The 26,538-nt window shown below is 38.7% G+C and overlaps 2 protein-coding genes across 2 annotated transcripts in view; both read left to right on the top strand.

The window, feature by feature from the left end:
• Nucleotides 1-9,208, top strand: part of LOC131737003 (uncharacterized) — a 10,270-nt gene extending 1,062 nt beyond the window's left edge. The window contains exons 1-3 of the mRNA XM_059023417.1: nucleotides 1-466; nucleotides 8,466-8,583; nucleotides 8,991-9,208. The exon at nucleotides 1-466 is cut by the window's left edge and continues 1,062 nt beyond it. Coding sequence (XP_058879400.1) covers nucleotides 29-466; nucleotides 8,466-8,583; nucleotides 8,991-9,208 — 774 coding nt within the window. The 5' untranslated portion in view covers nucleotides 1-28. The remainder of the gene's footprint in view (nucleotides 467-8,465; nucleotides 8,584-8,990) is intronic.
• Nucleotides 9,190-25,628, top strand: LOC131696703 (TBC1 domain family member 2A-like). Its single transcript, XM_059022361.1, has 9 exons — nucleotides 9,190-9,317; nucleotides 9,787-10,061; nucleotides 12,585-12,947; nucleotides 16,677-16,849; nucleotides 20,553-21,050; nucleotides 22,097-22,220; nucleotides 22,745-22,930; nucleotides 23,286-23,407; nucleotides 24,658-25,628. Exons 1-9 carry the CDS (start codon nucleotides 9,311-9,313, stop codon nucleotides 24,890-24,892), a joined length of 1,983 nt encoding a protein of 660 aa, XP_058878344.1. The 5' UTR covers nucleotides 9,190-9,310; the 3' UTR covers nucleotides 24,893-25,628.
• The last annotated feature ends 910 nt before the right edge of the window (nucleotides 25,629-26,538 follow it).

Genomic DNA, 26,538 nt, shown 5'->3' with positions numbered 1-26,538 from the left:
TCTTTTCTTTGAAATCGGGTGAGGACACATGGTGAGGACTGTTAAGATGGAGCAGGACTGTCAAGTCGGAAAACCCATGCCTGCAGCTGATCCCAATCTGACAAGCCCAGACAATCATCATGACCTCACTGCCAGTGCAAGAGAGGAAGTGGAAAGCACCAAGGAGAACGAGGGTGATTCCACACACATGGACCAGAGCAATGCCCAAGAGAAGCCAGTCATGAAAACTAAGATGGAACCCTCCTCCACAAAACTGTGTGGGTACCTGAACAAACTGGGGGGGCCCTTGAAGGCCTGGAAAGCCCGCTGGTTTATTTTCGAAGAGAAGAAGTGCCAGCTGTACTACTACAGAACGTCACAGGATGTCAATCCCTTGGGAAGCATTGACCTGGCTAACGCTACCTTTGGCTACCCGGCTCAAGATCAGGAAGAGACCTTTCAAATTCAAATCCCAGGACGGGTTGTTGTGCTGAAGGTATGTCTTTTTAAAATTAAAGCAATAGGAAATCCCCTAATCTGTGAAGGTACGTGAAGCAGTAACAAGCCAGCCAATAAAATTTAATCATATACATCTTGCACTTCCATTCGTTGAGTAGAACACACAGGTGCAGTTCTGAGTTGAAACAAACACAAGTTACAGCAAACATGTATTTTCATTAACAAAAAAAACCACTGTTTGTGCCTATACTGATGTCTTAATTAAGTTATTTTGTTAGATACAACCGCTTTGGTTGAGGATACACTAATCAGTTTGGACTTCCACTTACTGTCATTTTTTTTCAAATAACCTTAAAAAACGATGTATCATTTTAAGAAAGTGCCCTTGTGCAATACCAAGGGTTCCCTTATAAATTTAACCACAGTAAATTTAACGCAGGAATTTAGCGTTTTTTCCCATGGTTCTACAATGCATTTACTGTAGTTTACCATGGTTTATTAATGTTCTTTACCATACCTCTGTGTTCCAGGGATGGAAATAAGACTTCCATTGCATAGCAGTTTGATCCATTCCTGGTTTTACTTTGAGTTTAATATGACACATCGGAACCTGTTACTTATACACTGTGGCTAATCAGGCTAATTTTAAAACCTGCAATGAGGGAACTGCAATGCAATAGGGGTTTGAATGTCTGTCATTTGGTGCAGGGTGTAAAATTAGCTTTTGAGCACTGGGAACCTGAAAGTTTTATATATATATATATATATATATATATATATATATATATATATATATATATATATATATATATATATATATATATATATATACAGACGTGCTCAAATTTGTTGGTACCCTTACAGCTCTTTGAAATAATGCTTCATTCCTCCTGGAAAGTGATAAAAGTAAAAGCTATTTTATCATGTATACTTGCATGCCTTTGGTATGTCATAGAATAAAGCAAAGAAGCTGTGAAAAGAGATGAATTATTGCTTATTCTACAAAGATATTCTAAAATGGCCTGGACACATTTGTTGGTACCCCTAGAAAAGATAATAAATAATTGGATTATAGTGATATTTCAAACTAATTAGTTTCTTAATTAGTATCACACATGTCTCCAATCTTGTAATCAGTCATTCAGCCTATTTAAATGGAGAAAAGTAGTCACTGTGCTGTTTGGTATCATTGTGTGCACCACACTGAACATGGACAAGAGAAAGCAAAGGAGAGAGTTGCCGGAGGAGATTCAGAAAGAAAATAATAGACAAGCATGGTAAAGGTAAAGGCTACAAGACCATCTCCAAGCAGCTTGATGTTCCTGTGACAACAGTTGCAAATATTATTAAGAAGTTTAAGGTCCATGGAACTGTAGCCAACCTCCCTGGGCGCGGCCACAAGAGGAAAATCGACCACAGATTGAACAGAAGGATAGTGCGAATGGTAGAAAAAGAACCAAGGATAACTGCCAAAGAGATACAAGCTGAACTCCAAGGTGAAGGTACGTCAGTTTGTGATCGCACCATCCGTCGCTTTTTGAGCGAAAGTGGGCTCCATGGAAGAACACCCAGGAGGACTCCACTTTTGAAAGAAAAACATAAAAAAGCCAGACTGGAATTTGCTAAAATGCATATTGACAAGCCACAATCCTTCTGGGAGAATGTCCTTTGGACAGATGAGTTAAAATTGGAGCTTTTTGGCAAGTCACATCAGCTCTATGTTCACAGACGAAAAAATGAAGCTTTCAAAGAAAATAACACTGTACCTACAGTGAAACATGGAGGAGGCTCGGTTATGTTTTGGGGCTGCTTTGCTGCGCCTGGCACAGGGTGCCTTGAATCTGTGCAGGGCACAATGAAATCTCAAGACTATCAAGGCATTCTGGAGCGAAACGTACTGCCCAGTGTCAGAAAGCTCTGTCTCAGTCGCAGGTCATGGGTCCTCCAACAGGATAATGACCCAAAACACAAAGCTAAAAGCACCCAAGAATGGATAAGAACAAAACATTGGACTATTCTGAAGTGGTCTTCTATGAGTCCTGATCTGAATCCTATCGAACATCTATGGAAAGAGCTGAAACTCGCAGTCTGGAGAAGGCACCCATCAAACCTGAGACAGCTGGAGCAGTTTGCTCAAGAAGAGTGGGCCAGACTACCTGTTAACAGGTGCAGAAGTCTCATTGAGAGCTACAGAAAACGTTTGATTGCAGTGATTGCCTCTAAAGGTTGTGCAACAAAATATTAGGTTAGTGGTCCCATCATTTCTGTCCATGCCATTTTCATTTGTTTTATTATTTACAATATTATGTTGAATAAATAATCAAAAGCAAAGTCTGATTTCTATTAAATATGGAATAAACAATGATGGATGCCAATTACTTTTGTCAGTTTCAAGTTATTTCAGAGAAAATTGTGCATTCTTCGTTTTTTGTGGAGGGGTACCAACAAATTTGAGCACGTCTGTATATAAATGTAATTTATACACGCATACGAATACATTAAATTAGCCATTGTATGGTCTCATGTTATGCTTTACCTAAAATAAATACATTCATCCTGAACTGGTATAGAAATGTATTCCCTGTATCTACTGGCATACATTTCATCAAATGCTCTTGTCAAACGCTCTTGTCAAATGCTCTTGTCAAATGCTCTTGGTTGTGAACACAAAAATAAGCATTACTGTGTGCCGTATTGAATTCAGCACTAGCCTCTTTGGATGTCAATCATTTTAAAATTGTATAAAGACGTCAGGTATAGGAAGAGAGAGTGTGATTGTAGGAAGTGATGTAATAGTTGACGGAGAGAGAGAGAGAGAGAGAGAGAGAGAGAGAGAGAGAGAGAGAGAGAGAGAGAGAGAGAGAGAGAGAGAGAGAGAGAGAGAGAGAGAGAGAGAGAGAGAGAGAATGCAGTATGGAAATAAGTTGTAATAGTTTTTTTGTTTTGTTTTGTTTTTTTTGGTGTCTAAGCTTACCGTTAATTAATATATGAAATATAGCTTTGACACCACGGATGTTTTGTGTATGGGGAAACTCGTTGGGACAGGAATGATGTCAAGTCAACGATTGAGGAATAAAGTGGCGAGTGATTTGAAACGTGCAGGACCAGTGAAGACGCCGACACGGTTTGCAATTTTGAATACACCAATGGTTATTTAATGCGTGGAGAACAATCCATATTGATTTAAATTAACGAGACTGAAACCTGAAGTTTTTATACTGCTGTATTACTAGCCGGATAAACCTGGAGTTTTCTGCATATTGCTCTATTATTGGCGAGACTGAAACCTGGAGTTTTTATACTGCTGTATTACTAGCCGGATAAACCTGGAGTTTTCTGCATATTGCTCTATTATTGGCGAGACTGAAACCTGGAGTTTGTTTTTTTTTTTTTTTTTTTTTTTTTTTTTTTTTTTGTTGCCTACTGGATTGTTATGGAGTTGTCCTGCACGTGTATTTGAGGAGGACGGCTGACAACTGTAGCGGGACTTAATCAATATTATGGAAGTTCCCTTCGTTTCTCTTTTGGGAAAATGACTGTTTAGATCTATGTCACGTCCTTTCTTACTTTGCTTGACTTTGTTATAGCCTCCCGGTCATTATTTCTATAATAGATATGGTTTCAGTGATTGGGAACTAATTGAGTACTAAAGGTGTCAAGGAAGAATGCTCTTAAATGTGTGTTGTGTGGTGTAAAACGAAAATGAGTGACAGTACTGGTTATGGAATAAATGTTAATGGGTGTTTATTTAAAACCCTATGCTTAAGTTATCAAGAGTCAGTTGCAATTTTTATATTGTAGGGTCGCGTAGGTAGAAACTTGGTTTTGCTACAAGGTCCGAGTAACGAGTTGTGTTTTATTGGGAAGTTTATATATACTTTCCTGGCGCCCGAACTTTATTAGGCCAATTTCGTTACAACTGTTCTAGCTTTGTTGTTCTCAGTCTTTAAAATGTATATTAACAATCTAACAGCTTGCAGCTAACATGCTTAACACTGTGCGTAATAATGATCTACGGATAAGCTTGATCAATTATGAAGGAGATTGTTGAATTAATTTGAAGCAGTAGCAATTTTATATATAATGTATGTTCCGTTCTAATATCCCATTATATAGTCACTTATAAGTTACGTTGCAGTACTCCACACCATTCTTCCCATGGCCTGAACTCAGAATAAACTGTCCAGCTAACAAGTTATAAATTGTTCATTGGCTATGAAAGAAGGGGTTCTTGTTAACTTTTCACTTGTAATCTTACATGAGCATCATCCAGCCTGTTGTGCAAGAAAAGGCTGATTGTTGTATGATAATGTGGGGGAGGAATGTATCCAAAGAAAAGACAAAAACTTAGTGTGTGGTGTATTGAGGGTTTAGTAAGTTGAAGGTAAAATATTAAACTTCAAAGTATATTGAATTTGGTATTTGACTGCATTGTGACCACTTTAAAATCCACAGCCTTCCTTTATAGTTTGAGTTAAGCGAACAGAGCAAGGCTATCATTGTATTTTATTTTATTTTTTCTTATAAAGCTATAAAATAGCAGCTCTGTAAGTGTTTGCTGTAAAAAGGTTGTCAGTATAACAAAGGGAATCCTTTTCAGATGCTGCTTTGATAATACACAATAGCATCCCCCAAGCAGTTTTCCCTACATCTAAAATTTTTGCAATGATAAAAATGGATTACTGTGAAGGAATGGTTTGCAGTGTGCAGGTGTAGTGATGATGCAGTGCTCCAGAACAAACACACACAAGACAGTTCACAATTAACAGCTCTTTATTTTCAGCTGGGTTGCGTGCCAACAACACTTTAAATAATAAGCATGGGCTCTACACATCAATGTGTATTGCGCCATGCAAAAGGAGGGTTACAGTCCCGAAATAATAAAAACACTTTTTAAACACACAATACACAGACACAGACATGTCTCCTGACAGTGGGTGCTCTAGTGCAAGTGAATGGTGAAAGACAAACACAGAGGTAACAGTAGATCAGTGTAGTCCGGGGTTTGGTGCTGGCGTGCAGCGACAGCTCCCGGTTCGTGTTAGCCGTCTAGCCAAACAAACAATGACAGTTAGCTGACAAACAAACAAAACACAAAACACTCACAGTACTTTTAATTCTCCTGTGCATACGGTCCTTATAGTTTAACCATCAAAACTAAGGAACAGATCACTGGGGCCACTTCCCCTTAAAACCCTCCGTCATGCCCTCTTTCGGTGGCGCGGCCAATCACGTCTCCTCCAATCCGTGACTGACACATCACCTACCGCATTAAGGCGCTGACTTCAGGTATCGTGGCCCCACCCCCTTCCTGAATGTCCGGCTTCCGACTGACCCTGGAATGAACTGCAAAAACATCCATTCTGGGGCACTCTGTTCTGGTTATACAGCGCCCTCAGAGACTGAGAGGGAGATTGTTGACGAGGATTCATTCATTCTCTGTCACAATTACCAACCATTTTTATTAGTGGGGCTTGCGAAGCAAGAGTCCCCACTTTAAATCTTCAACGTACTTCTTCTTCTTCTTATTCTTTGGCACGCTACTCCTCTTACACCGTTTAAGATAGAAACACCGTTCAAACTTTAAAACGTGTAGACCGGTCTGGAATAGTGTGCTTGTATACAACTTTTTGATATCTTTTATACTTTTTAAACTATTAAGCTTTTTATCCTTTTTTTGTCTATCTTCATTCACTTTAATGGGACTTTTTTCAACATTCTAAAGCTCCCCATTGTTTAAAAACTCCCAGACTTCCAACATTCTATTTACTGTAAACGATGTAACTTTTGACACAAATCAGCTACTTTGACCACTTTCCCAACAAGTAAGACAAAAAGTTAGAGGGTATGACATCTTTCTCTACTTCTCTGCTATTCAAATTTGAAATCAAAACATAAATAACTTTTACCAATCAAGAGGTCCACCTGTTTTAGTAACCGCACCAACTAAATTTTTCTCTAACTTTTTATAAACTGCCATTTTGACCACTTTCCCAACAAGTTAGACAACTACTTAGAGCAAATGAAATCTTCCTCTACTTCTCAGCTATTCAAATATGAAATCAAAACAGGAATGGCGTCTACCAATCAAGAGGTACAGCTGTTTTAGTAACTGCATCAACTTCTTTCAGTAGGCTACTTCCCACTGTTGAATTAACTGTCATAGAACTTTGAGAAATATCAAATTCTAGCACATTCTAAGCATGAGACAATTAATAAACAATGTGACTTTTGACACAAATCAGCTACTTTGACCACTTTCCCAATAAAACAAGCCCCACAACTTGTAAAGTTACCATCTAGTTTGTTTTGTTTTACAGGCATTAAACAACCAAGCCATGCTGTATTGGTTGCAGCAGCTGCAAATAAAACGGTGGCAGCACAATACCAGCCTGGTGAAAATACCTGCAGAGCCCTCCACTACCTCCACACAGCTCTGCCAGCTGCCTTCTGCACCTTTGGAAGGTAAGCTCACTGACAGCCCAGTTTTAATTCTAGCTCAAGTCGACCAAATTGTGTGTGGGGTGGGGTTCTTCAGTTTGTGATCTGATGGAGAAAAGGGTTCCAGGGTAGGTGTTGTGTGCATGCAAAACAAAAGAGCTGAACCGGAATAACCCAATTTAAATTATTTATTCTAAACGCTTACAAAGTGTTGCTATACTCTTGTAACCACCACATATTTTTTCATGTTTTGCGCTTTATTGTAATTATATCTAAGATATTTTCATGAGGTGTAATGTGAAGCAAGAAATGCAATGCTTTAATTAGGTGAGGTAACAAAAGTACCAGGACTTTGTTTATTGTGTCTGGTGTCAGATATCTTAATTAATTCAAACAATCAAAAATGATGATCATACAGGAGAATGTTGGTGCTGTGTGGTGGAAAGAACTCAAAATAACAAAAGGGTGATTTCAATTCTGCCCCATACCCATGCTGAGAGTGTTCACAGTGAGACAGTCTCATTTCTGCCAATGACTCGCCGGCTCTGTTGTGCTTGAAGCCTTGAAGCAGGCTTAGTTGCTGAGAACACAAACATGGTAACTAGACAGGGATTCACTTTGTGATGTTATCTTCTGCCTTGTTTCCATTTTTATAACAACAGCGTTGTGTGGAGGTGACTCTGGCTGTTCATCTGTCCATCTGTATGTCACACCTGTCTAATTTTGGTTAAACTAGGTGTACACATTCTGTGGTAATTTTTATTGTGCGTCCATTCATGTCTTGGGACTTTTCAGGAAACTGCATTGCCATTTCATAATGCTTATGTCATGGTCATGAATTTACAGTCATGGTGGGGAATGTATGTTAATGAAATACTTGGTTCATACTTGGATTCAGGTTAACCAAATTGGGTTAATATTGCTCCCTCCCAATGCTATTTTATTTATTTTTTCTCAATTTACTGCTGTGATAATAAAATTGTCAACTTTTATATTTTACAGTCCTTTTGCCTGTCCAAACTACTCACAAGACAAGCTGTAAAAATGTCTTAACACCAGATTTAAATACCACTGAACTCTTTATTAACAACACCCAGTAGACTTACACTATTTTAGATCTGGTGCTGTTTTAGACTAGGTACTGTATACAGGTTTAAAGCTGGCAAGATGTATATGCACCTCTGTATGTATAATAAAATAGACCCAGTATTTACAGCTGACTCTTGTCTTCTGGTATAAGAATGACATATACTTTTAACCTGTACTTTCTTAAGACAGCAGCTTAAACAACACAGCCCGCAAACACCGTTTCTGACAGCTGTTGTGAGTGAGACTCTCTAATGTTGCCAGAAACTTTCCCAAGCAAAAGGTGCAGGGAAGGAAATTTTCATTTCACTAAAACATACATATATCTACAGCTTTTGGAAATACGGAGAATGGAACCAAATAATACATTTGTATATCTAATCATTTAATTATATTTACTCCATGAAGTCCAGCAAGTAAGTACAAATGTATTACAGTACATTAGAATGGCATTTCCACATGATAAATGAATATGTATGAAATGTGTACTTTGTTTGAAGGGATGGGCAGTTGAGATGCTTGTGCTCTTTTTCAGGAAGGACAGAGGACTTCCTCCCAGCAGTAAAGACCCCCAAGGGCCTAGTTGGAGAAACCGCAGCACCCCATCACAGAGATACAGTAAGACACTACCTGCATACCTTGTTTTTTATGTGCTTCTTAATGGGAAAACACACTGAATTAAATGGCTCTCTTACGTACAGTGTAAGTACCAAAATCACGGCAATGGCTAGGGCAATGTCAGTTGCTCATGATTTGCTAGCACCAAATATTTTGTAACCAAAATATATTCCTTGGCTTCTATTTAATAACAGCAAAGTTTTCACTAGTGGGAAGCAACATGTGCTTTTATCCTAAGGTCATTTTGTATTTGAAAATTTACAGAAGTTATTCAAACCTGTTATGTAAACTAGTCAGCCCTATCCAGGCAGCTGCCTGTAAGCAAGAGAAGCAACCAGTTGAGCTTTGGATTTTGTCATTTGTTGTGTACTACTTTAGTTTGTGTGTGTTTGTTTCTATGCATTTAGTTTCGTTTCCTCTGTACTTTGCCTTCAGAAGTCAGTTTGTGTTTCCTCTGCCTTGCCCTTACAGGAACACAGTCCTCAATATCTGTGGAAACAAGCCAGCTCAGGAGCTGAGGCGGAGTGTGTTCAACTTTGACAAGATTCAGCAGTCGGAAGACTGTCCCTGTGAGGATCCTGTGACACAGATACTGGGGGAGACAACAGGTGCGTCCTTCAGTTGACAGGAAACTGCCCTGCAAAGTCTGTGTCTCTGCTTAGTTCATGTCTGGATCAGTTCAATGCGGGGACCACCACAGTGGCACTGAAACTATTACATTCTTCTCATGCAGGGTAAGAACTCTTTCTGCTGTTATAAATGTGCAGAGGTTTCCTGTTCCTAAAAGGTGAACCATGCAGGAGTAAAGCTTGTTAATAAGATAAAGAATGAGCGTCAATAAAGCCTTTTTTTAAGAAATCTCTAGAAAACTCACTAAATAGCTCACAATTTCACCTTTCATTGAAAACAACAGCTCTTTTTAACAACTATTTTCTTTTGCAGCAAATTGTAGTTTTGGCTAGGCACCCTAGAATTAACATTGGCACTATGGGTTCTATGATGATTTTTGTATGTATAACAAATTTGAATTCCAGAAATAATCATTATTTTCTTTTTTTGTTTAATGATTATGAAGGGTATATTGTCAGATAGGTGGCTCCAGAATAAAATAAAGAACCAGCAAGTTTAAGAAAAAAAAAAATATATATATATATTAAATATTCATGCATTTCAAATGCTTTCTTTGCTTGCTCTCTTTCCTAGTACCTCCAGCACCGCCTGTACCTCTGACACCCCCAGCACCTACAGTCCTTTCAGCTCCTTCAGTTTCTTCAGTTACAAACGAGTCTGCGCAGGAAGCAAAGACTGGAGGAAAGAGTTCTCCATCAAGCAGCATGAACAAGAGGGAGAAGAAAATGACCAGTTCTCTTCAGCCTTCTGGGGAGAAGGTGTCAGGAAAGGAGGGGAGCCCCGTGGACAAACTATCCAGACTCCAGCACGAGGTGTTCACGCTCACTGAGGAGCTCAAGTCACAAAAGGTATATGTTTGGTTTGGGTGTCTGAAGTATATTTAAGCACATAACAACTGATAACTGAGTTATTAAATAATATGTCTTGTGAGGCACTTGTACAATGAATGATTGAACCTTATAAATGTTTCCCATAGTAAAATCATAAAGCATAGTGGTACAGCATAGGTCAGCATTGTAAAGACCAGCTAGGTATGGTAAAGCATATTAATAAACATGGAAAGCCAGGATACACTGTGGGAAAATAACAGTCTAATCACGGGGAAAGCATGGGAAAACTGTAAAAAATACTGTGCAAAAACACAGTGGTAAACCTTTATAAAGTTGTATGATAGTATTTAAATATGATGTTGTATCTATAATAAGCATGGTATGAACGAACATAAGACAGAAACAGTGGATTTAGTCAAGCAGTTACACAAAGTAATACAAACTCAAATCCAAGACCAGCAATAATTTTGCCTAAACTGATTAAAGTACTGATCTACTGTATTGACTGTGTGATGTCTTAACTCTTTTTCTATGCAAGTCAGAAACCTGCACGCTCACCACAAATTGGTTGCTTTACTGTGCATTTTCTTTCCTCTTTGGCTAAGGTGTCACTGGGTGTGAAGGCAAACGCATTTAGCAGAATAACTCATGCATTACCTAACAGGAGAGCTTTTTAAAAGTGTGAGAACTGTATTGCTGATAATCCAAATTGTTATAAACATGGTGGTATGATGTTCTATAGTAGCTGTGTATGTAAAATAGGGTTGAAGGGCACTTCTGAAACAGTGAAGAGAGTCTGTTGTTGCTTCATTGTCTGTAAGTGAAACTCTTGTGCTGTACTACTGTTCTTATGAATCCATAAAGGTTACAATGTAGAATTTTTTTATTATTTTGTCATCAACACATACAGTACAAATGTATTAAAATACCAAATCTCTGGGGCCCCCCGAGGGGCTCAGCTGGTAAGGCATGAGTGCATGGTGTGCAGGGTGAGTCAGGAAGTCAAGGGTAATTTTGTGCCCTGTGCAGGGACTGTTTCTGCAGGGCTAGATCTAAACAGTCACAATAGAGCTCCTGAATGCAATTCTGGGTTTTCGCTCATGACTCCTCTGTATCTTATGATGATAAAAAGACAGCTTACATTTTTGCCTGTATGGTCACAAAACTTCCTTTTACATTTTTATGAGCTTCAATAAGCATATTTTATTGCTTCCCAAACATAAACTTTAATCTTGCATCGCCGCCTTCTTGTTTCCTGTTAGTAACCCATACGACTTTTAACGTGGTGCTCAAATGCACCTGATCTGCAACATGCAAGAGTTTGTAGCTAATTGTATATTTGATCTAAAATAGACCAACAGACACAATCTTTCTTTGTGCACAGAATTTATTGTGCATGTGCATTTTGACTTATTTTATCATTAGTTTTTGTGTCTTGATTAAAGACACGGTTATCCTGGACCTTATGAAACCACTTTACAAGACACCATTGCTCATTATTATTGTAATACTGGGACAGTATTTCCAGTGTTTGGTACTTTTATTGCATTATCATTGTTTTCTTCTTTCAGAGTACAAAGAACAGAGCTGCAAAAACAAGGTCTTTTTTGAGCCTGTTAAAAACACAAGTTAAGCTGATCTCCTGAATGGTTTGAAAAATGACCACCAGCAGGCAGTGTGCAGAATTTTCAGTCATTTTGCTGGTTGTTTCTAAAAACACTTCACTGAATTCAGCTTTTATAATTGGTTAAAAAAAGGACATTGTTATTGAAATAGTAGGTTGTGTGGTCCAGTGGTTAAAGAAAAGGGCTTGTAATCAGGAGGTCCCCGGCTCAGATTCCAGTTCAGCCACTGAGTCACTGTGTGACCCTGAGCAAGTCACTTAACCTCCTTGTGGTCCGTCTTTCAGGTGGGACGTTGTTGTAAGTGACTCTGCAGCTGATGTATAGTTCACACACGCTAGTCTCTGTAAGTTGCCTTGGATAAAGGTGTCTGCAAAATAAACAAAATAGTAATAATAATAATGTCTGATAATTGGTTTTAAGGCCACTGACGTATAATATAGGGCAGAGCTTCAGAGCCTTTTCTCATATGCACTACTAATAAATACTGCAACAGGCTGTTTTTTAGGGAAAATTGCATTGTACAGTAGACTATTGCATTGTACAGTAGACTATTTGAATTTACCTGTAGCCATAACTGTAATTAAATGCATTATGTTAACAGCTGTTCTTATATGATAAGTAAAACAGTATTTTTTTATTCAAAGGGATATTACAGATTTTTCAGGAAATGCAAGAATCAAAAACCTAAAACAAATACTATACCAGGCATTTTTAGTATGGCACAGTTTATTATCAGTACTCCAAACAAATCACTAATCTGAACAGGTCTGATCCCACCTGGTTCAGATTACAAAGAAAGTACAGGTGCATTATTCAGGGACCACCTATAGTATATTTATTTACGGGACCTCCAACACAGCTCATGAAGCTTCACCTTTAAGAGTAAATGACCATAGTGTTTTTGTTTTGAAATCAGGAGCTGGTGCGACTCCTTCACAAGGCCCTGGAGGCAGCACAGCAGGAGAAGAGGACCAGCAAACAGTTCCTGTCAGCAGCAGGGGAGCAGGAGCGGCTGGAACTGGTGCGGCACAAAGAGAGGTGTATCGCGGACCTGGACGGCCGCCTGGAGGCCCTGCTCAAAGACAAGGAGGAGCTGGAGCAGCGGCTGGCCATGCAGGACTGCCAAGTGAATGAGCTGCAGCAGCACGTGCAGCTCATGATGGAGAAGAACAACGCCAAGCAGGAAGTCATCCTCAAGCTCTCCGAGCAGCGTACCGTAGCCAACTCCATGGGCACAGAGACCTTCTGCAGGCTGCAGGAGAAGATTGAGCACCTCAAGGTTATTTTAAAAGTTACTTTTACATTACAGCCATGGGAAGTATGTCAACTCTTGTTTCAAGAAACACGGATAAAACCACACTCTTTTTTTTGGTTTTGTTTGACCACCATGTAATCCTGCATGATGTGAAAAAGCAGTAAAGTAACTGATCCATGTTTTCACTGCTGGGGTGTCACATACGGTAATCTGCACCTTCTCTGCATCCAATAAGCATTACAAACATGACATCTTAACTAGATTTTATTAGCATTGGAGCAGACACACAATTACTGTTTGCCACTCCAGTCTAAGAATGATTCATTTGTAGTAGAACCGGTCCAGGGGTCCAGCGAATATATACTAATATTGTATCTCAGAGGAAGTCGTTTTAGTATATTGTAGTTTCTTTATTAACGTCGGGGCATTATAAATGTCAGGTACATCAGTGTGCCTAAAACACCAAAGTACGACACAGCATGTATTCCATACAAAAAAATCTGTGAAAATGACTGCACAAGCACTGAAGTACAGTATTTCTCAGTTTACAAAACAGCATTCCAAACAGTTCTTAACGTGCTTTCTCAGTGTATGCCAAAGTAATCTGACAGGTTTTTTTACATTGTGTGTGTGTGTTAACCTGAGACATAAACAACAACAAGGATGCACGCTTTTTAACAGTACAGTAATTTTATGAATCCTTTACTTTTCTATTTACTATGGTTAAACTGGGCAGTTATGTGAAGTGACAGCGTGTACAAATTCTGACCTGCTAAGAGCTGAATTTACTGTTTTAGACCCATAATAAAATGTGCATTGGTCAGTTTCCATCAGTACCATTCAGTTGGTAGCAGCATATGCAAGTCACACATGGCACAGGTCCATTGGGTAATGATGGTGTCATATCTTGCAGGATCAGATACGACAGGTTCGACTGTACTTTGTATCACGTTACTGTGATTTTGTACTCTATAGGTCAGGCTTGCACAGTGTTGATGTGATGTTACAATGAACAGCAAAAATTATTATAATAACATAAACATACTGTATATATATAAAAAAAAAAGATCCCTGTGTAACCCCAGGCTACTAGGCATGAGGGGGTACACTGCTCTCTGATAAGTTAGGAGACCAGTTATCTGCTTATTAGCAAAACTTAAATATAAAGTCAAATAATAATTCCAGACACGTGATCAGTTGGCCAACTATTTTTTTCTTCTATTTCTTTGTTATTAGAACAAAACAAGTATATTGTTTTTGTACAGTGTATTAATTGACATTAGTTAGCCACACTTTTTTTTTTTACGTATCCCAGCGATTTTCAAACAGTGTTTTATAGGGTACAAATGAGTACAATTATGAAAGCAAAGAAAAGCAGTGATCAGTCAGGACTAGGTCAAACCTGTGCTCTTAATAAGTAGAGCTCACAGTAGAAATGTTTTAAGTACAACCACAGATTGTGTTCTGATTTCATTCGTTTACTGTGTTTAAAAAACATATATGTTCAAAAAATATATTATCCTTACCTACAAGTCTTTAATGCAGTATCGTCACTGTGTAAGGCTAATATATAAGTGACTTTATTTAATACTAAACATCTTATTTTCAGCTTTTATAGCCTAGGCCCCAGATTAATAGTAATAGTAATGAGTTTCGTTTATTTCTTTTTTCTTATAGCTTTAACCACAAAACCACAATGAGATCTGTGATTTCGCCTAGAGACATCTCTGTCTGCACTAAGAAGCCAAAGTAAATTAAAGAACAACTAGCATGCTGGTACATTATGATAAAGCAAACTGCTTAGTGACACATGGATTGCAAGTGGTTCTAATGTAGTGACGCAAGCTGGTGACCTACTGGGCACTATTCTTACAAAGTCTAACGCAAAAAACAAAACAAAATAAAAAAAAAACAACAACTTTAGATTCACTTTGTATCATTTTCACATCCTGGTAACTTTTTAAAAGTTTAAAGCATTCCTTTGGCCTCCTGTTTAACCACAGTATTTCTGCAGTTTTACCCATGCTTTTCCCATGGTTATACAATGCATTTATAATAATTTACCTGGGTTTTACCATGTTTATTAATATACTTTTATTATTATTTATTTCTTAGCAGACACCCTTATCTAGGGCGACTTACAATTGTTACAAGATATCACATTATTTTTACATACAATTACCCATTTATACAGTTGGGTTTTTACTGGAGCAATCGAGGTAAAGTACCTTGCTCAAGGGTACAGCAGCAGTGTCCCCCAGCTGGGATTGAACCCACGACCCTCGGGTCAAGAGTCCAGAGCCCTAACCACTCCTCCACATACCTTCTTACCTTGTTATTGTAGTCTAGTATCTGCATAAATAAAGACATAGGCAGTCAGTATTTTTGGTCAATTATTTGATTTTTTTGCAGAGATGCTTCCTCTGTTATGTTTCTCTTTAGTAATTTGTGGTTTTTCTTTTTTCATTTTATACTGTACTTCCCTTATTTTTATAATTCTTTGTACTCCTGCTAGGTTTCACTCCTTGTTTCTTCTTCTTAGTTGACTGTCATAGTAGTTCTGACTGGCTGGCTGTTAGCCTGGTCAGCAACCTCGGGTGTGTTCATGCATTACTAATTAAAACCACAGAGAAGTTAGCAACTGAGCCAGCTCCAGTCTCCCAGAATGAACAGATCAGACTGACTGGGATGTTTCCCTTTCATCTCCAAATCTAGGTCTTCTCTAGATGCAGAAAGCAAATTGGAAAGATATGTAGTGAATTCTAAATACAGTACAGTGCTGTGAATGTAGGGCACTGTTCACAAAAACACAAATGCCTGGTTTGCAAATTAAATTAATGTTTAATCTTGTTGACCCCAATGTGTTCTTTGGGGTGGGTCAAGTTGTAGCTGTTTCTGTATCAGTGCTTGATCTGTCCTAGTGCCTGCGTCATGGCTCCATATAGTGATATCCCCTGAGTGCACTGTGCAATGAAACAGCTACTGGCTGGTATGATTGCAGCAAATTAGATGTTTTATCTATCTGGTCTGATTGGCAATGGTTTTAAATTATTTTAGATATATTTAGGATCAGACCATTTTTGTGACATGAAAAACTATTGTACTACAGTAGAGTTGTTTCAGGATTTCTGGGAGCACTTGAATTAATAGGTATCACATTTGATACCAGGGTGACTCTGGTTTAAAGAAGAACCAAATAGCAAAAATTGTAAAAATAAATAAATAAATATAATTTCAGTTGCAGGCTATGCTAAAACTGCTAAAATTGCCAAAAACATAAACGCTTTGATTTCCGAATCGTAATCGGGAAAAAAAACATGTATTGTACACAACAGTTTAACTTTCAAAGAAATGACCCTTCACAGCCACAGTGTCCATAAGCACTCGGGTGACACACATATTGCACTGTAGAAAATAGCAGTCTTGTAATTAATATAAGCAGCACAAGGGAACAAGTGAACACTGCAGCGAAGAGGATTTTTAAATAAAATTAATTTAAGGAGCAGAAGCAAGATTATAATTGGAATGGCTCCATCAGAACTGTAAAATTAGTTATTTGGAAATGTACTAGGTTCATTTTTACATTTTAATAAACAAGTTCAACCCAGTTAAAAAGTAACAGGGTGTAGAAACCCTCTGCCTTTGGACTTCCCTGTCTTGGAAATGAGTGGGAGGTTGTGGGAGGGTTACTGCTTTCACCAGCTGCTGTGTTTTGTTTTAATCCTAACCCTAAACCTCTCTTTTGTGTTGCAGTGTGCCTACCTGGAGGCCAAAAACTGCCAGATTGAGAGCAAGTACCTGGTCGTGCTGCGCAGGCTGCAGGAGAGCAAAGGGCTGGACAGCAGTCAGCAGGAGATGGTGAAAAGGCTCATTGAGGACTCACTGCAGGGAGACAAGAAGGATGGCTTTAAACTCAACCCTGTCAGGTAAGACAGTACTGACATTTCCATACCGGGATTTCACAGCGAAAACTTTTTTCCCCCCGGTTACTTTCTTGTTTTTTTGTTACTAAGTATATTCAAATATTTAAAATGCAATTCTATTGCTAAACTGATGATGTGATTGCAAGCTACACCAGTTCCATTTTCATACAATACCCTCATAAACCGAACTGAAATACCAAAACAAGCAAAGGATCAAAATGTTAATGTTGGTTTGTTGCAATTGTGATCTAATAGGTGCGCAAATGAAAAGCCAAAAAAGAGCTGGAACTTACAGTAGTTTCTGGGCTTTGCTGTCTATGATTTTCTATGTCATGTGCCCTGCTCTTTTAATGTGATAATTTAATAATTGAGAAAAATATATATTTTGTTTATGTCACTTCTTTAAAACAAAACAAAAGAAACTCTTTTTGTTTTGTTGCATGGTCTGTTTAGAACAGAAGTGCAAATTATATGCATTTCCTATTTTTCATGATTATTTTCTCAGTTTGTTTTTGTCAATATTATAGAAACTCCTTTCGTAGAGTTTACTGTAGTCTTAACAACTGCACAGGAACTCAGATTGAATAGTATTGATTGTAAATTGAACAGAAAATGTTTGTTCTGCTGTTCGAGCGATTGATGCAAGCAGCTGAAATGAGCTTGCTGTTAACTGTATAGTAATCCACATCACAATACCACTGCACACCTTAGCAGGCAAAAAGAAAGGTCAAAGATTGGATTGACATTGAACTGCTCCCTAACCAACCACATAAAGAGCAATGTGCGTCAATAAACACTGCAATTCCAGGACCATATATAAGGGTTGATGTTAGGCAGTGAAGGTGTATATATGCCCAAAAAGAAGTTCAAGGCAGTATCACGGGTAAAGTGTCTTATTTTGCAGATTGTGCACAGAACTATTTTATAAATTATGTGTACAGATTATTATTATTTTTTTATACAGCAAATAGATTGATAAATGCACTGACATCTTCAAAATCAACGTCAAAGTTATTCAAGCACTTTACAATAGCTTGTGAAACGGTGTTGTCATTAACAGCCTGAGGGTAAAGTGTATCTGCAAGGACAGCTTTCAGTTCTATGTCAGATGCATGTTCACCATTTAGGCCCTGCAAAACAAATACAATGTGAAACATACAGTGCCTTGCGAAAGTATTCGGCCCCCTTGAACTTTGCGACCTTTTGCCACATTTCAGGCTTCAAACATAAAGATATGAAACTGTAATTTTTTGTGAAGAATCAACAACAAGTGGGACACAATCATGAAGTGGAACGAAATTTATTGGATATTTCAAACTTTTTTAACAAATAAAAAACCGAAAAATTGGGCGTGCAAAATTATTCAGCCCCCTTAAGTTAATACTTTGTAGCGCCACCTTTTGCTGTGATTACAGCTGTAAGTCGCTTGGGGTATGTCTCTATCAGTTTTGCACATCGAGAGACTGAAATTTTTGCCCATTCCTCCTTGCAAAACAGCTCGAGCTCAGTGAGGTTGGATGGAGAGCATTTGTGAACAGCAGTTTTCAGTTCTTTCCACAGATTCTCGATTGGATTCAGGTCTGGACTTTGACTTGGCCATTCTAACACCTGGATATGTTTATTTGTGAACCATTCCATTGTAGATTTTGCTTTATGTTTTGGATCATTGTCTTGTTGGAAGACAAATCTCCGTCCCAGTCTCAGGTCTTTTGCAGACTCCATCAGGTTTTCTTCCAGAATGGTCCTGTATTTGGCTCCATCCATCTTCCCATCAATTTTAACCATCTTCCCTGTCCCTGCTGAAGAAAAGCAGGCCCAAACCATGATGCTGCCACCACCATGTTTGACAGTGGGGATGGTGTGTTCAGGGTGATGAGCTGTGTTGCTTTTACGCCAAACATAACGTTTTGCATTGTTGCCAAAAAGTTCGATTTTGGTTTCATCTGACCAGAGCACCTTCTTCCACATGTTTGGTGTGTCTCCCAGGTGGCTTGTGGCAAACTGTAAACGACACTTTTTATGGATATCTTTAAGAAATGGCTTTCTTCTTGCCACTCTTCCATAAAGGCCAGATTTGTGCAGTATACGACTGATTGTTGTCCTATGGACAGAGTCTCCCACCTCAGCTGTAGATCTCTGCAGTTCATCCAGAGTGATCATGGGCCTCTTGGCTGCATCTCTGATCAGTCTTCTCCTTGTATGAGCTGAAAGTTTAGAGGGACGGCCAGGTCTTGGTAGATTTGCAGTGGTCTGATACTCCTTCCATTTCAATATTATCGCTTGCACAGTGCTCCTTGGGATGTTTAAAGCTTGGGAAATCTTTTTGTATCCAAATCCGGCTTTAAACTTCTCCACAACAGTATCTCGGACCTGCCTGGTGTGTTCCTTGTTCTTCATGATGCTCTCTGCGCTTTAAACGGACCTCTGAGACTATCACAGTGCAGGTGCATTTATACGGAGACTTGATTACACACAGGTGGATTCTATTTATCATCATTAGCCATTTAGGTCAACAATGGATCATTCAGCGATCCTCACTGAACTTCTGGAGAGAGTTTGCTGCACTGAAAGTAAAGGGGCTGAATAATTTTGCACGCCCAATTTTTCAGTTTTTTATTTGTTAAAAAAGTTTGAAATATCCAATAAATTTCGTTCCACTTCATGATTGTGTCCCACTTGTTGTTGATTCTTCACAAAAAATTACAGTTTCATATCTTTATGTTTGAAGCCTGAAATGTGGCAAAAGGTCGCAAAGTTCAAGGGGGCCGAATACTTTCGCAAGGCACTGTATATTGCTATTGGGCATCAGTCGACGTGTCGGTGACCATTGACAAGCAACCAGACTGTTTTACTAATTCCATAATCTCCTGCTTGTGATAGTCGGCAACTTTAGGTAAGTATTCACGTCTCAGCTGGGCTGATGAAGGAATCACTCCACCATTTGCTACACTCAGTATGAAGAAATTACATAACTTTTGGTTGTCCAGTTTTTCAAGAGGGATATTTGCGCAAACAAACATCCCTGTCAGGTCAAAATTTAATGTGTTTCGTGCTTCACGGTTTTCAGTGGACTTTTGGAACATGGAAGTTCACGTTTTTGGTTTCTTGGATTTCCGCCTTTCTCTTTCAGTGAATACTTGAATCTAAATGCCTGTCAAGAGATGATTTGCAGTAACATTGCAGGACATACAGAATAGCTTACCTCCATCGTATTAAATACAAATAATAATTATAAGAATATTGAAAAAAATCACGGTATTGGGCTAAGTTCGCAATTTCTGCGCAGTTCGTGAAATCTCGATTTACACAGGGCCTTATACATAACCCTAGGCAGGTTAGTTTCAGGCACATATACCATTTACACATAACCCTTTCCTGGTTCTTGTACTGGCTTCCAAACACATTTACCTCCTCCTAACCGTCAAACTTCAGCCCACTCCCTTCTCTCCCTTTGTCTCTCTCCGCCAACTGTTCCAACTCAACTAACTAACTCCATGCTCTCCTGCAGCGATGGGGAGGAATACGCTGGCAGAGGGGACTGATTAGAAATATAACAGTACAACTTAACATAGAGGTTCATTACACATAACTAAATCACAAAAACCTGGAGCCATGCACCTACTGTACAATGTTGTATGATAATTTAGGGAATATGTGAATACTGCATGTTACCAGCATCCTTGTTTAATTTTGTGTTCCTTCCCAGTGAGTATGACGACTATGGATTCAAGACCATTCCTGATTATGAAGTAGAGGACGTGAAGCTCCTGGCCAAAATCCAGGCCCTGGAGATCCTTTCCAACAACCTGCGCAACAATGAGATGGTGGACAAGCCTTTGCGGACAAGGTGGGCTAACTACCTGGCCAGCCGTCCCTTGGACCAGCTGGCTCCCTCCCCAGAGCTGAAGGGCCTGATCCGGTGTGGGATCCCTGTGGAGTACCGGGAGCAGGTGTGGCGCTGGATCGTGAGGACACGGACGCAGGTCTCTAGGAAGTGGAATCCCAATCGCTACCAGGAGCTGAGGAAGCACTGCGAGGTGTCGGAGCACCTGGCCTCGCGGCAGATCAGGCTGGACCTGCACCGCACCCTCACCAGCAATAAGCACTTCTCCTCGCCCACCTCCGACGCAGTCCAAAAGCTGCAGCGCATTCTGCTAGCCTTCTCCTGGCAAAACCCCACCATCGGCTACTGCCAGGGCCTCAACCGATACTGTACCTTTTGTATTGAAAGTTCTTAATGCCATTCGCTCATTAAGTAGTAAAAGGTGTTGCCAAAAAAGACAAAACACTTTCTTGTACTTCTTGGACGTGGACTAGCATAACTTATCCTTTTCTAAAACAGAGAATAATGCCTATTACCGGTAAGCAGTGCCACAGGTAATGGCAGCATTACTGGTGTTTAACATTTTAGAGCACTTCGTTGGAGGTAGCTATGCCAGGACACTATACTAGAGCAATGTGTTGTTGTATTATAAATAGCAATAAGAATACACATGCAAACAGTGTTTATTTATTGATTTGAGAAATTATGACACCTAGTGGTTGTTAACTGTGTTGTGTATTCTTAGCTACTCATCCCTCCCCTGTACAATATATCTTTTTCTGGAATCACAAATATACTGGCCCAGATATGTTCTTTAATATTCTACACAACTGTAAAGACAACTGTGGTGGAAAGCACGAGTGGCCATATTCAGGCAGATTAAAAATAATTCCGGCGCCTCCTCAAGACTCACCTCTTCAGACAGCACCTATAGAAACTCCTCTTTTCCATCTGGACACTTATCACTCTTCCTTAAATGCACTTTACTTGCTCTTATCTGCTCCCTATTTTACTGCATTTAACCCTGTACTTTAGAGTACTGTAATCTGTCGAGTGTCATTTAATCTGTAGTATTTTGTATTTAATTATATCCTGATGTAACTATCACTGACACTGTTATCTGTTCCGTTATTGAATCGTAATCGTATCAATACTTATACTGATTCTTGAAATGTATTTTTGTCAACGACTGTAAGTCACCCTGGATAAGGGTGTCTGCTAAGAAATAAAATAATAATAAATACAAATAAGTGTATAATTTACATAATTTCTTGCTAGTTTCATACATCAAATTCCTCTGAATTTATTTCAAAATAGGGCCTAAAATGTGTAAAAATGTGGCTTGGCACACCTATGTGTCCCCCTTTTCTTCTGAATATTAGCAGCACACTTCCAGTGGAGTCATGTGGTGTGTGTGTTTCCTCTTGCAGGTTGGCAGCTATTGCACTTTTAGTTCTGAAGGGTGAAGAGGATGCCTTCTGGTGTCTGGTGGCTGTTGTTGAAATCATAATGCCACAAGACTACTACAGCAAAACCCTCACTGCCTCTCAGGTACAGTATGTACAACAACTGATTTCAAATCAGCGAACCCTCTTCTTCCCTCCAGGGACACAAGGAAGCAACAAGCCCTTGCCACCTCTCGATCTTAGGCAACTTTCTCTGCCTCATTTTCTTTTCCCTTGTGGTATCCATTGTAGAGCTACCTTCTGGATATGGGTTTGTTCCATCCTGAGTACGTGGCCTATACACCTCAGTCTTATTCTTTTTGTATCTGTGATGATTTGGTCTTCTCGTGGAGGTCTTTATTTGAGATTTTGTTTGACCAGTTTTTGCCTATTTTCCAAAGGCACCTGTTATGGAAATTGGCTAATTTGTCCATGTCTCTCCGTTATTACTAAGAAAATGTTACAATATTTGTGACACTGCTCATCAGCCTATAGCTGAGTTTTAATGCTATCCCCTCTGCTTCACCAGTAAGTACTGTGGATGTGCTAATTCAGGCAGTCATAGTCCCTATTTGTTCTAACAGCTGAGCAACTCCTGCTGCTCTAAGCAGAGCTCTTTGTTCCTTGCAGGCTGATCAGAGGGTGTTCCGTGACTTTCTTGCTGAGAAGATGCCTCGCCTGATGGCCCACTTCAAGGAGCACAGCATCGATCATTCCCTCATCACCTTCAACTGGTTCCTGGTGGTCTTCGTGGAAAGTCTGGTCAGCGACATCCTGCTCAGAGCGTGGGATGCTTTCCTCTATGAGGGCACAAAGGTACAGCGCCGGCTGTGTTTAATACCCACCCCACCACCACCAACACCACCCACACCACCCACACTTACCCAACTGTGTTGAAACGTGCTTAATACATTTTTCAGCACAAATTGTTGAGAAAAATTGTCTTAACTTGCAAACATGTGCACAGTATGTCACACTTACATTGTAACAGCTTATCCAATTATTTTAAATTATAGTAATGACATTTTAGAGTTATAGAGAGTAAAAATGAAAAACATGGAAATAAGTAAAATATAATTAATTATAAAAGGGCTCAGTCCAGTGACGACTTGATGAGTGAAAGTATCCTTCTTTTTTAACCTGAACAGTATTTCCTTCTTTCTGTTTCCAGGTGATATTTCGCTATGCACTGGCCCTCTTTAAGTACAATGAAGAGGACATTCTAAAAATTCACGACAATCTGGAAATCTACCAATACCTCCGTTTTTTCACCAAAACGATCTCTGATGGCAGGTGAGGCAGAATGAGGATGATGATAATGTACAGCAGACGCATCAGACCAGTTGCTGTCAATCACAGACTGTATAAACAGTTCACACTTATCTCTCTCACTCCAGTGGCCATGCTTTTAACCACTAGTAAAGTTAGCGATTTCAGTAAACTGTCTTGTACCATTTTGATGATGGTAAATGTGAACAGTGATTTTGCAGTTTACTGAGCTTTACCATGCATCCACTATGAAACCGTAAGTCCTTCTTTACCATTCACTTCCTACAGGTAATGGAGCCCCCACATAATGTCCTCTTTGCAGCGTAGAAAACAGATGTACTGTATGTATAGCTGTTTGATGAACAGTTTGCAAGCAGATTATTAAAGTGTTGAACAATTTAACTGGTAGGTCAATTGGCTGGTTTCACAGGCCCTGATTAGCACTAATCCTGGACTACCTATTGTTATCTTAGGTAAGGTAGTCCAAAATTAGTGCTAATTGTAGTTTGTGAAACCAGCCGTTTAAGATCCTATTAAAAACAGAATTTTCTTGCCATTAGGTCTTAGTAGTAAAAATAAGTTATCCTAAGGATGAATAATTCCAAGGTTCTGTTGCCTTTTATTTACTGAAAACATTTCCTTTCTGTTATACTGTAGCACGGAACTGGATCAATCAGTCTGCTTTCTCTTGATTTTCAGTGAAATAACTGGGATTATATGATAATAATTTGGCAGAGCTTTCTCACAATGACTGTAAAGCAGCAAAAATATGTTTCCATTTAGTTCTCAAAGCCTTTTCATTGGAATTATTGATTCAATCACCATGTTTCTCCTCTGCCCAGCCACTAAACCTGAAATACAAACACATTCATTTAGATGCAGCCATTCATGCTTCAGTATTAGACAAGAATCCAGGCAGTGCTGGCTGTGCAGAGACAGGGGGCCATTGACTGATTTGGACCACCTGAAGATTGATACACTGTAGAAGTTAATGGGTTCAATCTCTAAACAATTATGTTATAAAATTAGCAAGCAACAACTTTGTATGTCAGACTTACATTTTTTGTTCCTGTTAGAACTGTGCATTGTTTCTCAAGTGTGTGTTTGTCTTTTTGTCTTTTTATGACTTTACTTTTGGCAGGCCCATACGTTATTGTTTATTTATTTATTTGTGTATTTTTTGAAAGGGGGAAAAATGCAGAGTTCCCAGGTCCTTTAACTTTGCAGTTGTTTCATCAGTGGCATTTTGTTTTCTCTTTATCTTCTGTCTTTAGGAAACTAATGACCATAGTGTTTAATGATATGAACCCCTTCCCTATGAAGCTGCTGAAGAACAGACGAGAGTTTCACATGGAGAGGCTGACAGCCGAGCTGCTGGAGCTGGAGAGGATACAGGAGGAGTTTGTGAAAGAACAACAAGTGGAGTGCAAAGACAAGGACCTGGACACTGCTGTCAACGAAGATGAAGAAGTAATACAGACTGCAGTTAGCTTGCATCACACGTCCTGACGTTATTGAAAAATTACACATTACTGATACTATTTAAACTAATTTGTTTGCCTTATTATTCCCTGCTGTGGAATATAGTGGGGCTTACATATTGTGCATGTCACACATACATCTAACTATTATCCTTTGTCTGTTGTTGAGTATATAGGTATGTCAGACTTACATTTTTATATGTACAGTTCGGCTCTTATTTTGTAATGGCGCACGTAATGTACCGACATACTTGTTTTAGAGTCAACAAATTAAGTTTACCAAACCTGTCAAAATGCAGAATATTAATGGAAATAGGTGTGTTGGTAATACACACACACACTACATCTCTGAATGCTTGACTTCAAATCCAGTTTGTCACACATGAAAGGAGTATGGTGGTCCTAAGCCCTCGGCTTCCACATCACAAAACCAACACACAGTGCAGCACAATTGGCACAAAGGATAAACCTGTTTCTTATCTCATAAAACAGCCTTTTACTATAATTATCATCTGTCAGTCTCTGAATTTCTTCAATCAGCAGTTCCATTCCACTCAGATCAGTTCAGTAAATTAATTATTTTGTAGTTTCCCAAGAAAACAAAAACTCATTGGAGATCTTGAAAATTAATGTCTTGAAATGTGATTAATTTAGGCCAGGCTAATCTGAACAAGTACAGAGATTCCAGTTACTTTTCAGACCGGCAACCAGGTTCCAGATTTTCTAAACGAGACTATCTCTGAAATAAACTTATTTTTTATGCATTGGTTGTTTGTTTATATTTCTGAAAATTGCATAGTTCAGTTATTGCTAAGTTAAGTGGAAGACGTTGCTTTGTTTAATTATGTTAAATTGTATGGCAATCCTTCATGATTTGCATGAGTTCACTTAGGTTTAGAGGTACAGTTTTAATTCATGTACCTCTGATAAACCTAAACTAAGTGACGAAAGCAAAAACACAAACGTTTTTTACTTGAGCTTGAAAAGGAAAATATAGGATGAATACAGTGCTATATATACTGTGTGTGTGTATATGTGTATATATATATATATATATATATATATATATATATATATATAATATATATATATATATAAAATATTATTATTTATTTCTTAGCAGACGCCCTTATCCATATATATATAATTGATCGCTACATATAGATTTTTCAACGCTGGTAAAATGTTTAATTCAGTAATGATTTTAAAAATGTTTATTTTTTAAGGGATGCAAGACATGTAACAACTTTGTGTCTAAAGTTTTTAAATGCCAACTGTTAAATAAATAGATTTATGGATATTATTATTATTATTTATTTCTTAGCAGACGCCCTAATCCACGGCAACTTACAATTGTTGCAAGATATCACATTATTTTTACATACAATTACCCATTTATACAGTTGGGTTTTTACTGGAGCAATCTAGGTAAAGTACCTTGCTCAAGGGTACAACAGCAGTGTCCCCGACCGGGGATTGAACCCATGACCCTCCGGTCAAGAGTCCAGAGCCCTAACCACTACTCCACACTGCTGCCCTTATTAATGTGTTGATAGTAGGGATAGCTTTTGTGACTGGAGCATGGCTGCATTGTCTATTGCGCTGAATTTTAACCAATTTTAACAAATTGTTCCCATTATTCTTATTTTTTATTTTAGCTTTTCTCTTCAAATA

The sequence above is a fragment of the Acipenser ruthenus genome, chromosome 4, assembly GCF_902713425.1.
Source record: "Acipenser ruthenus chromosome 4, fAciRut3.2 maternal haplotype, whole genome shotgun sequence".
NCBI lineage: Eukaryota > Metazoa > Chordata > Actinopteri > Acipenseriformes > Acipenseridae > Acipenser > Acipenser ruthenus.
The sequence above is the reverse complement of the archived record's forward strand: the minus strand, read 5'-3'. Positions and strand labels throughout refer to the sequence as shown.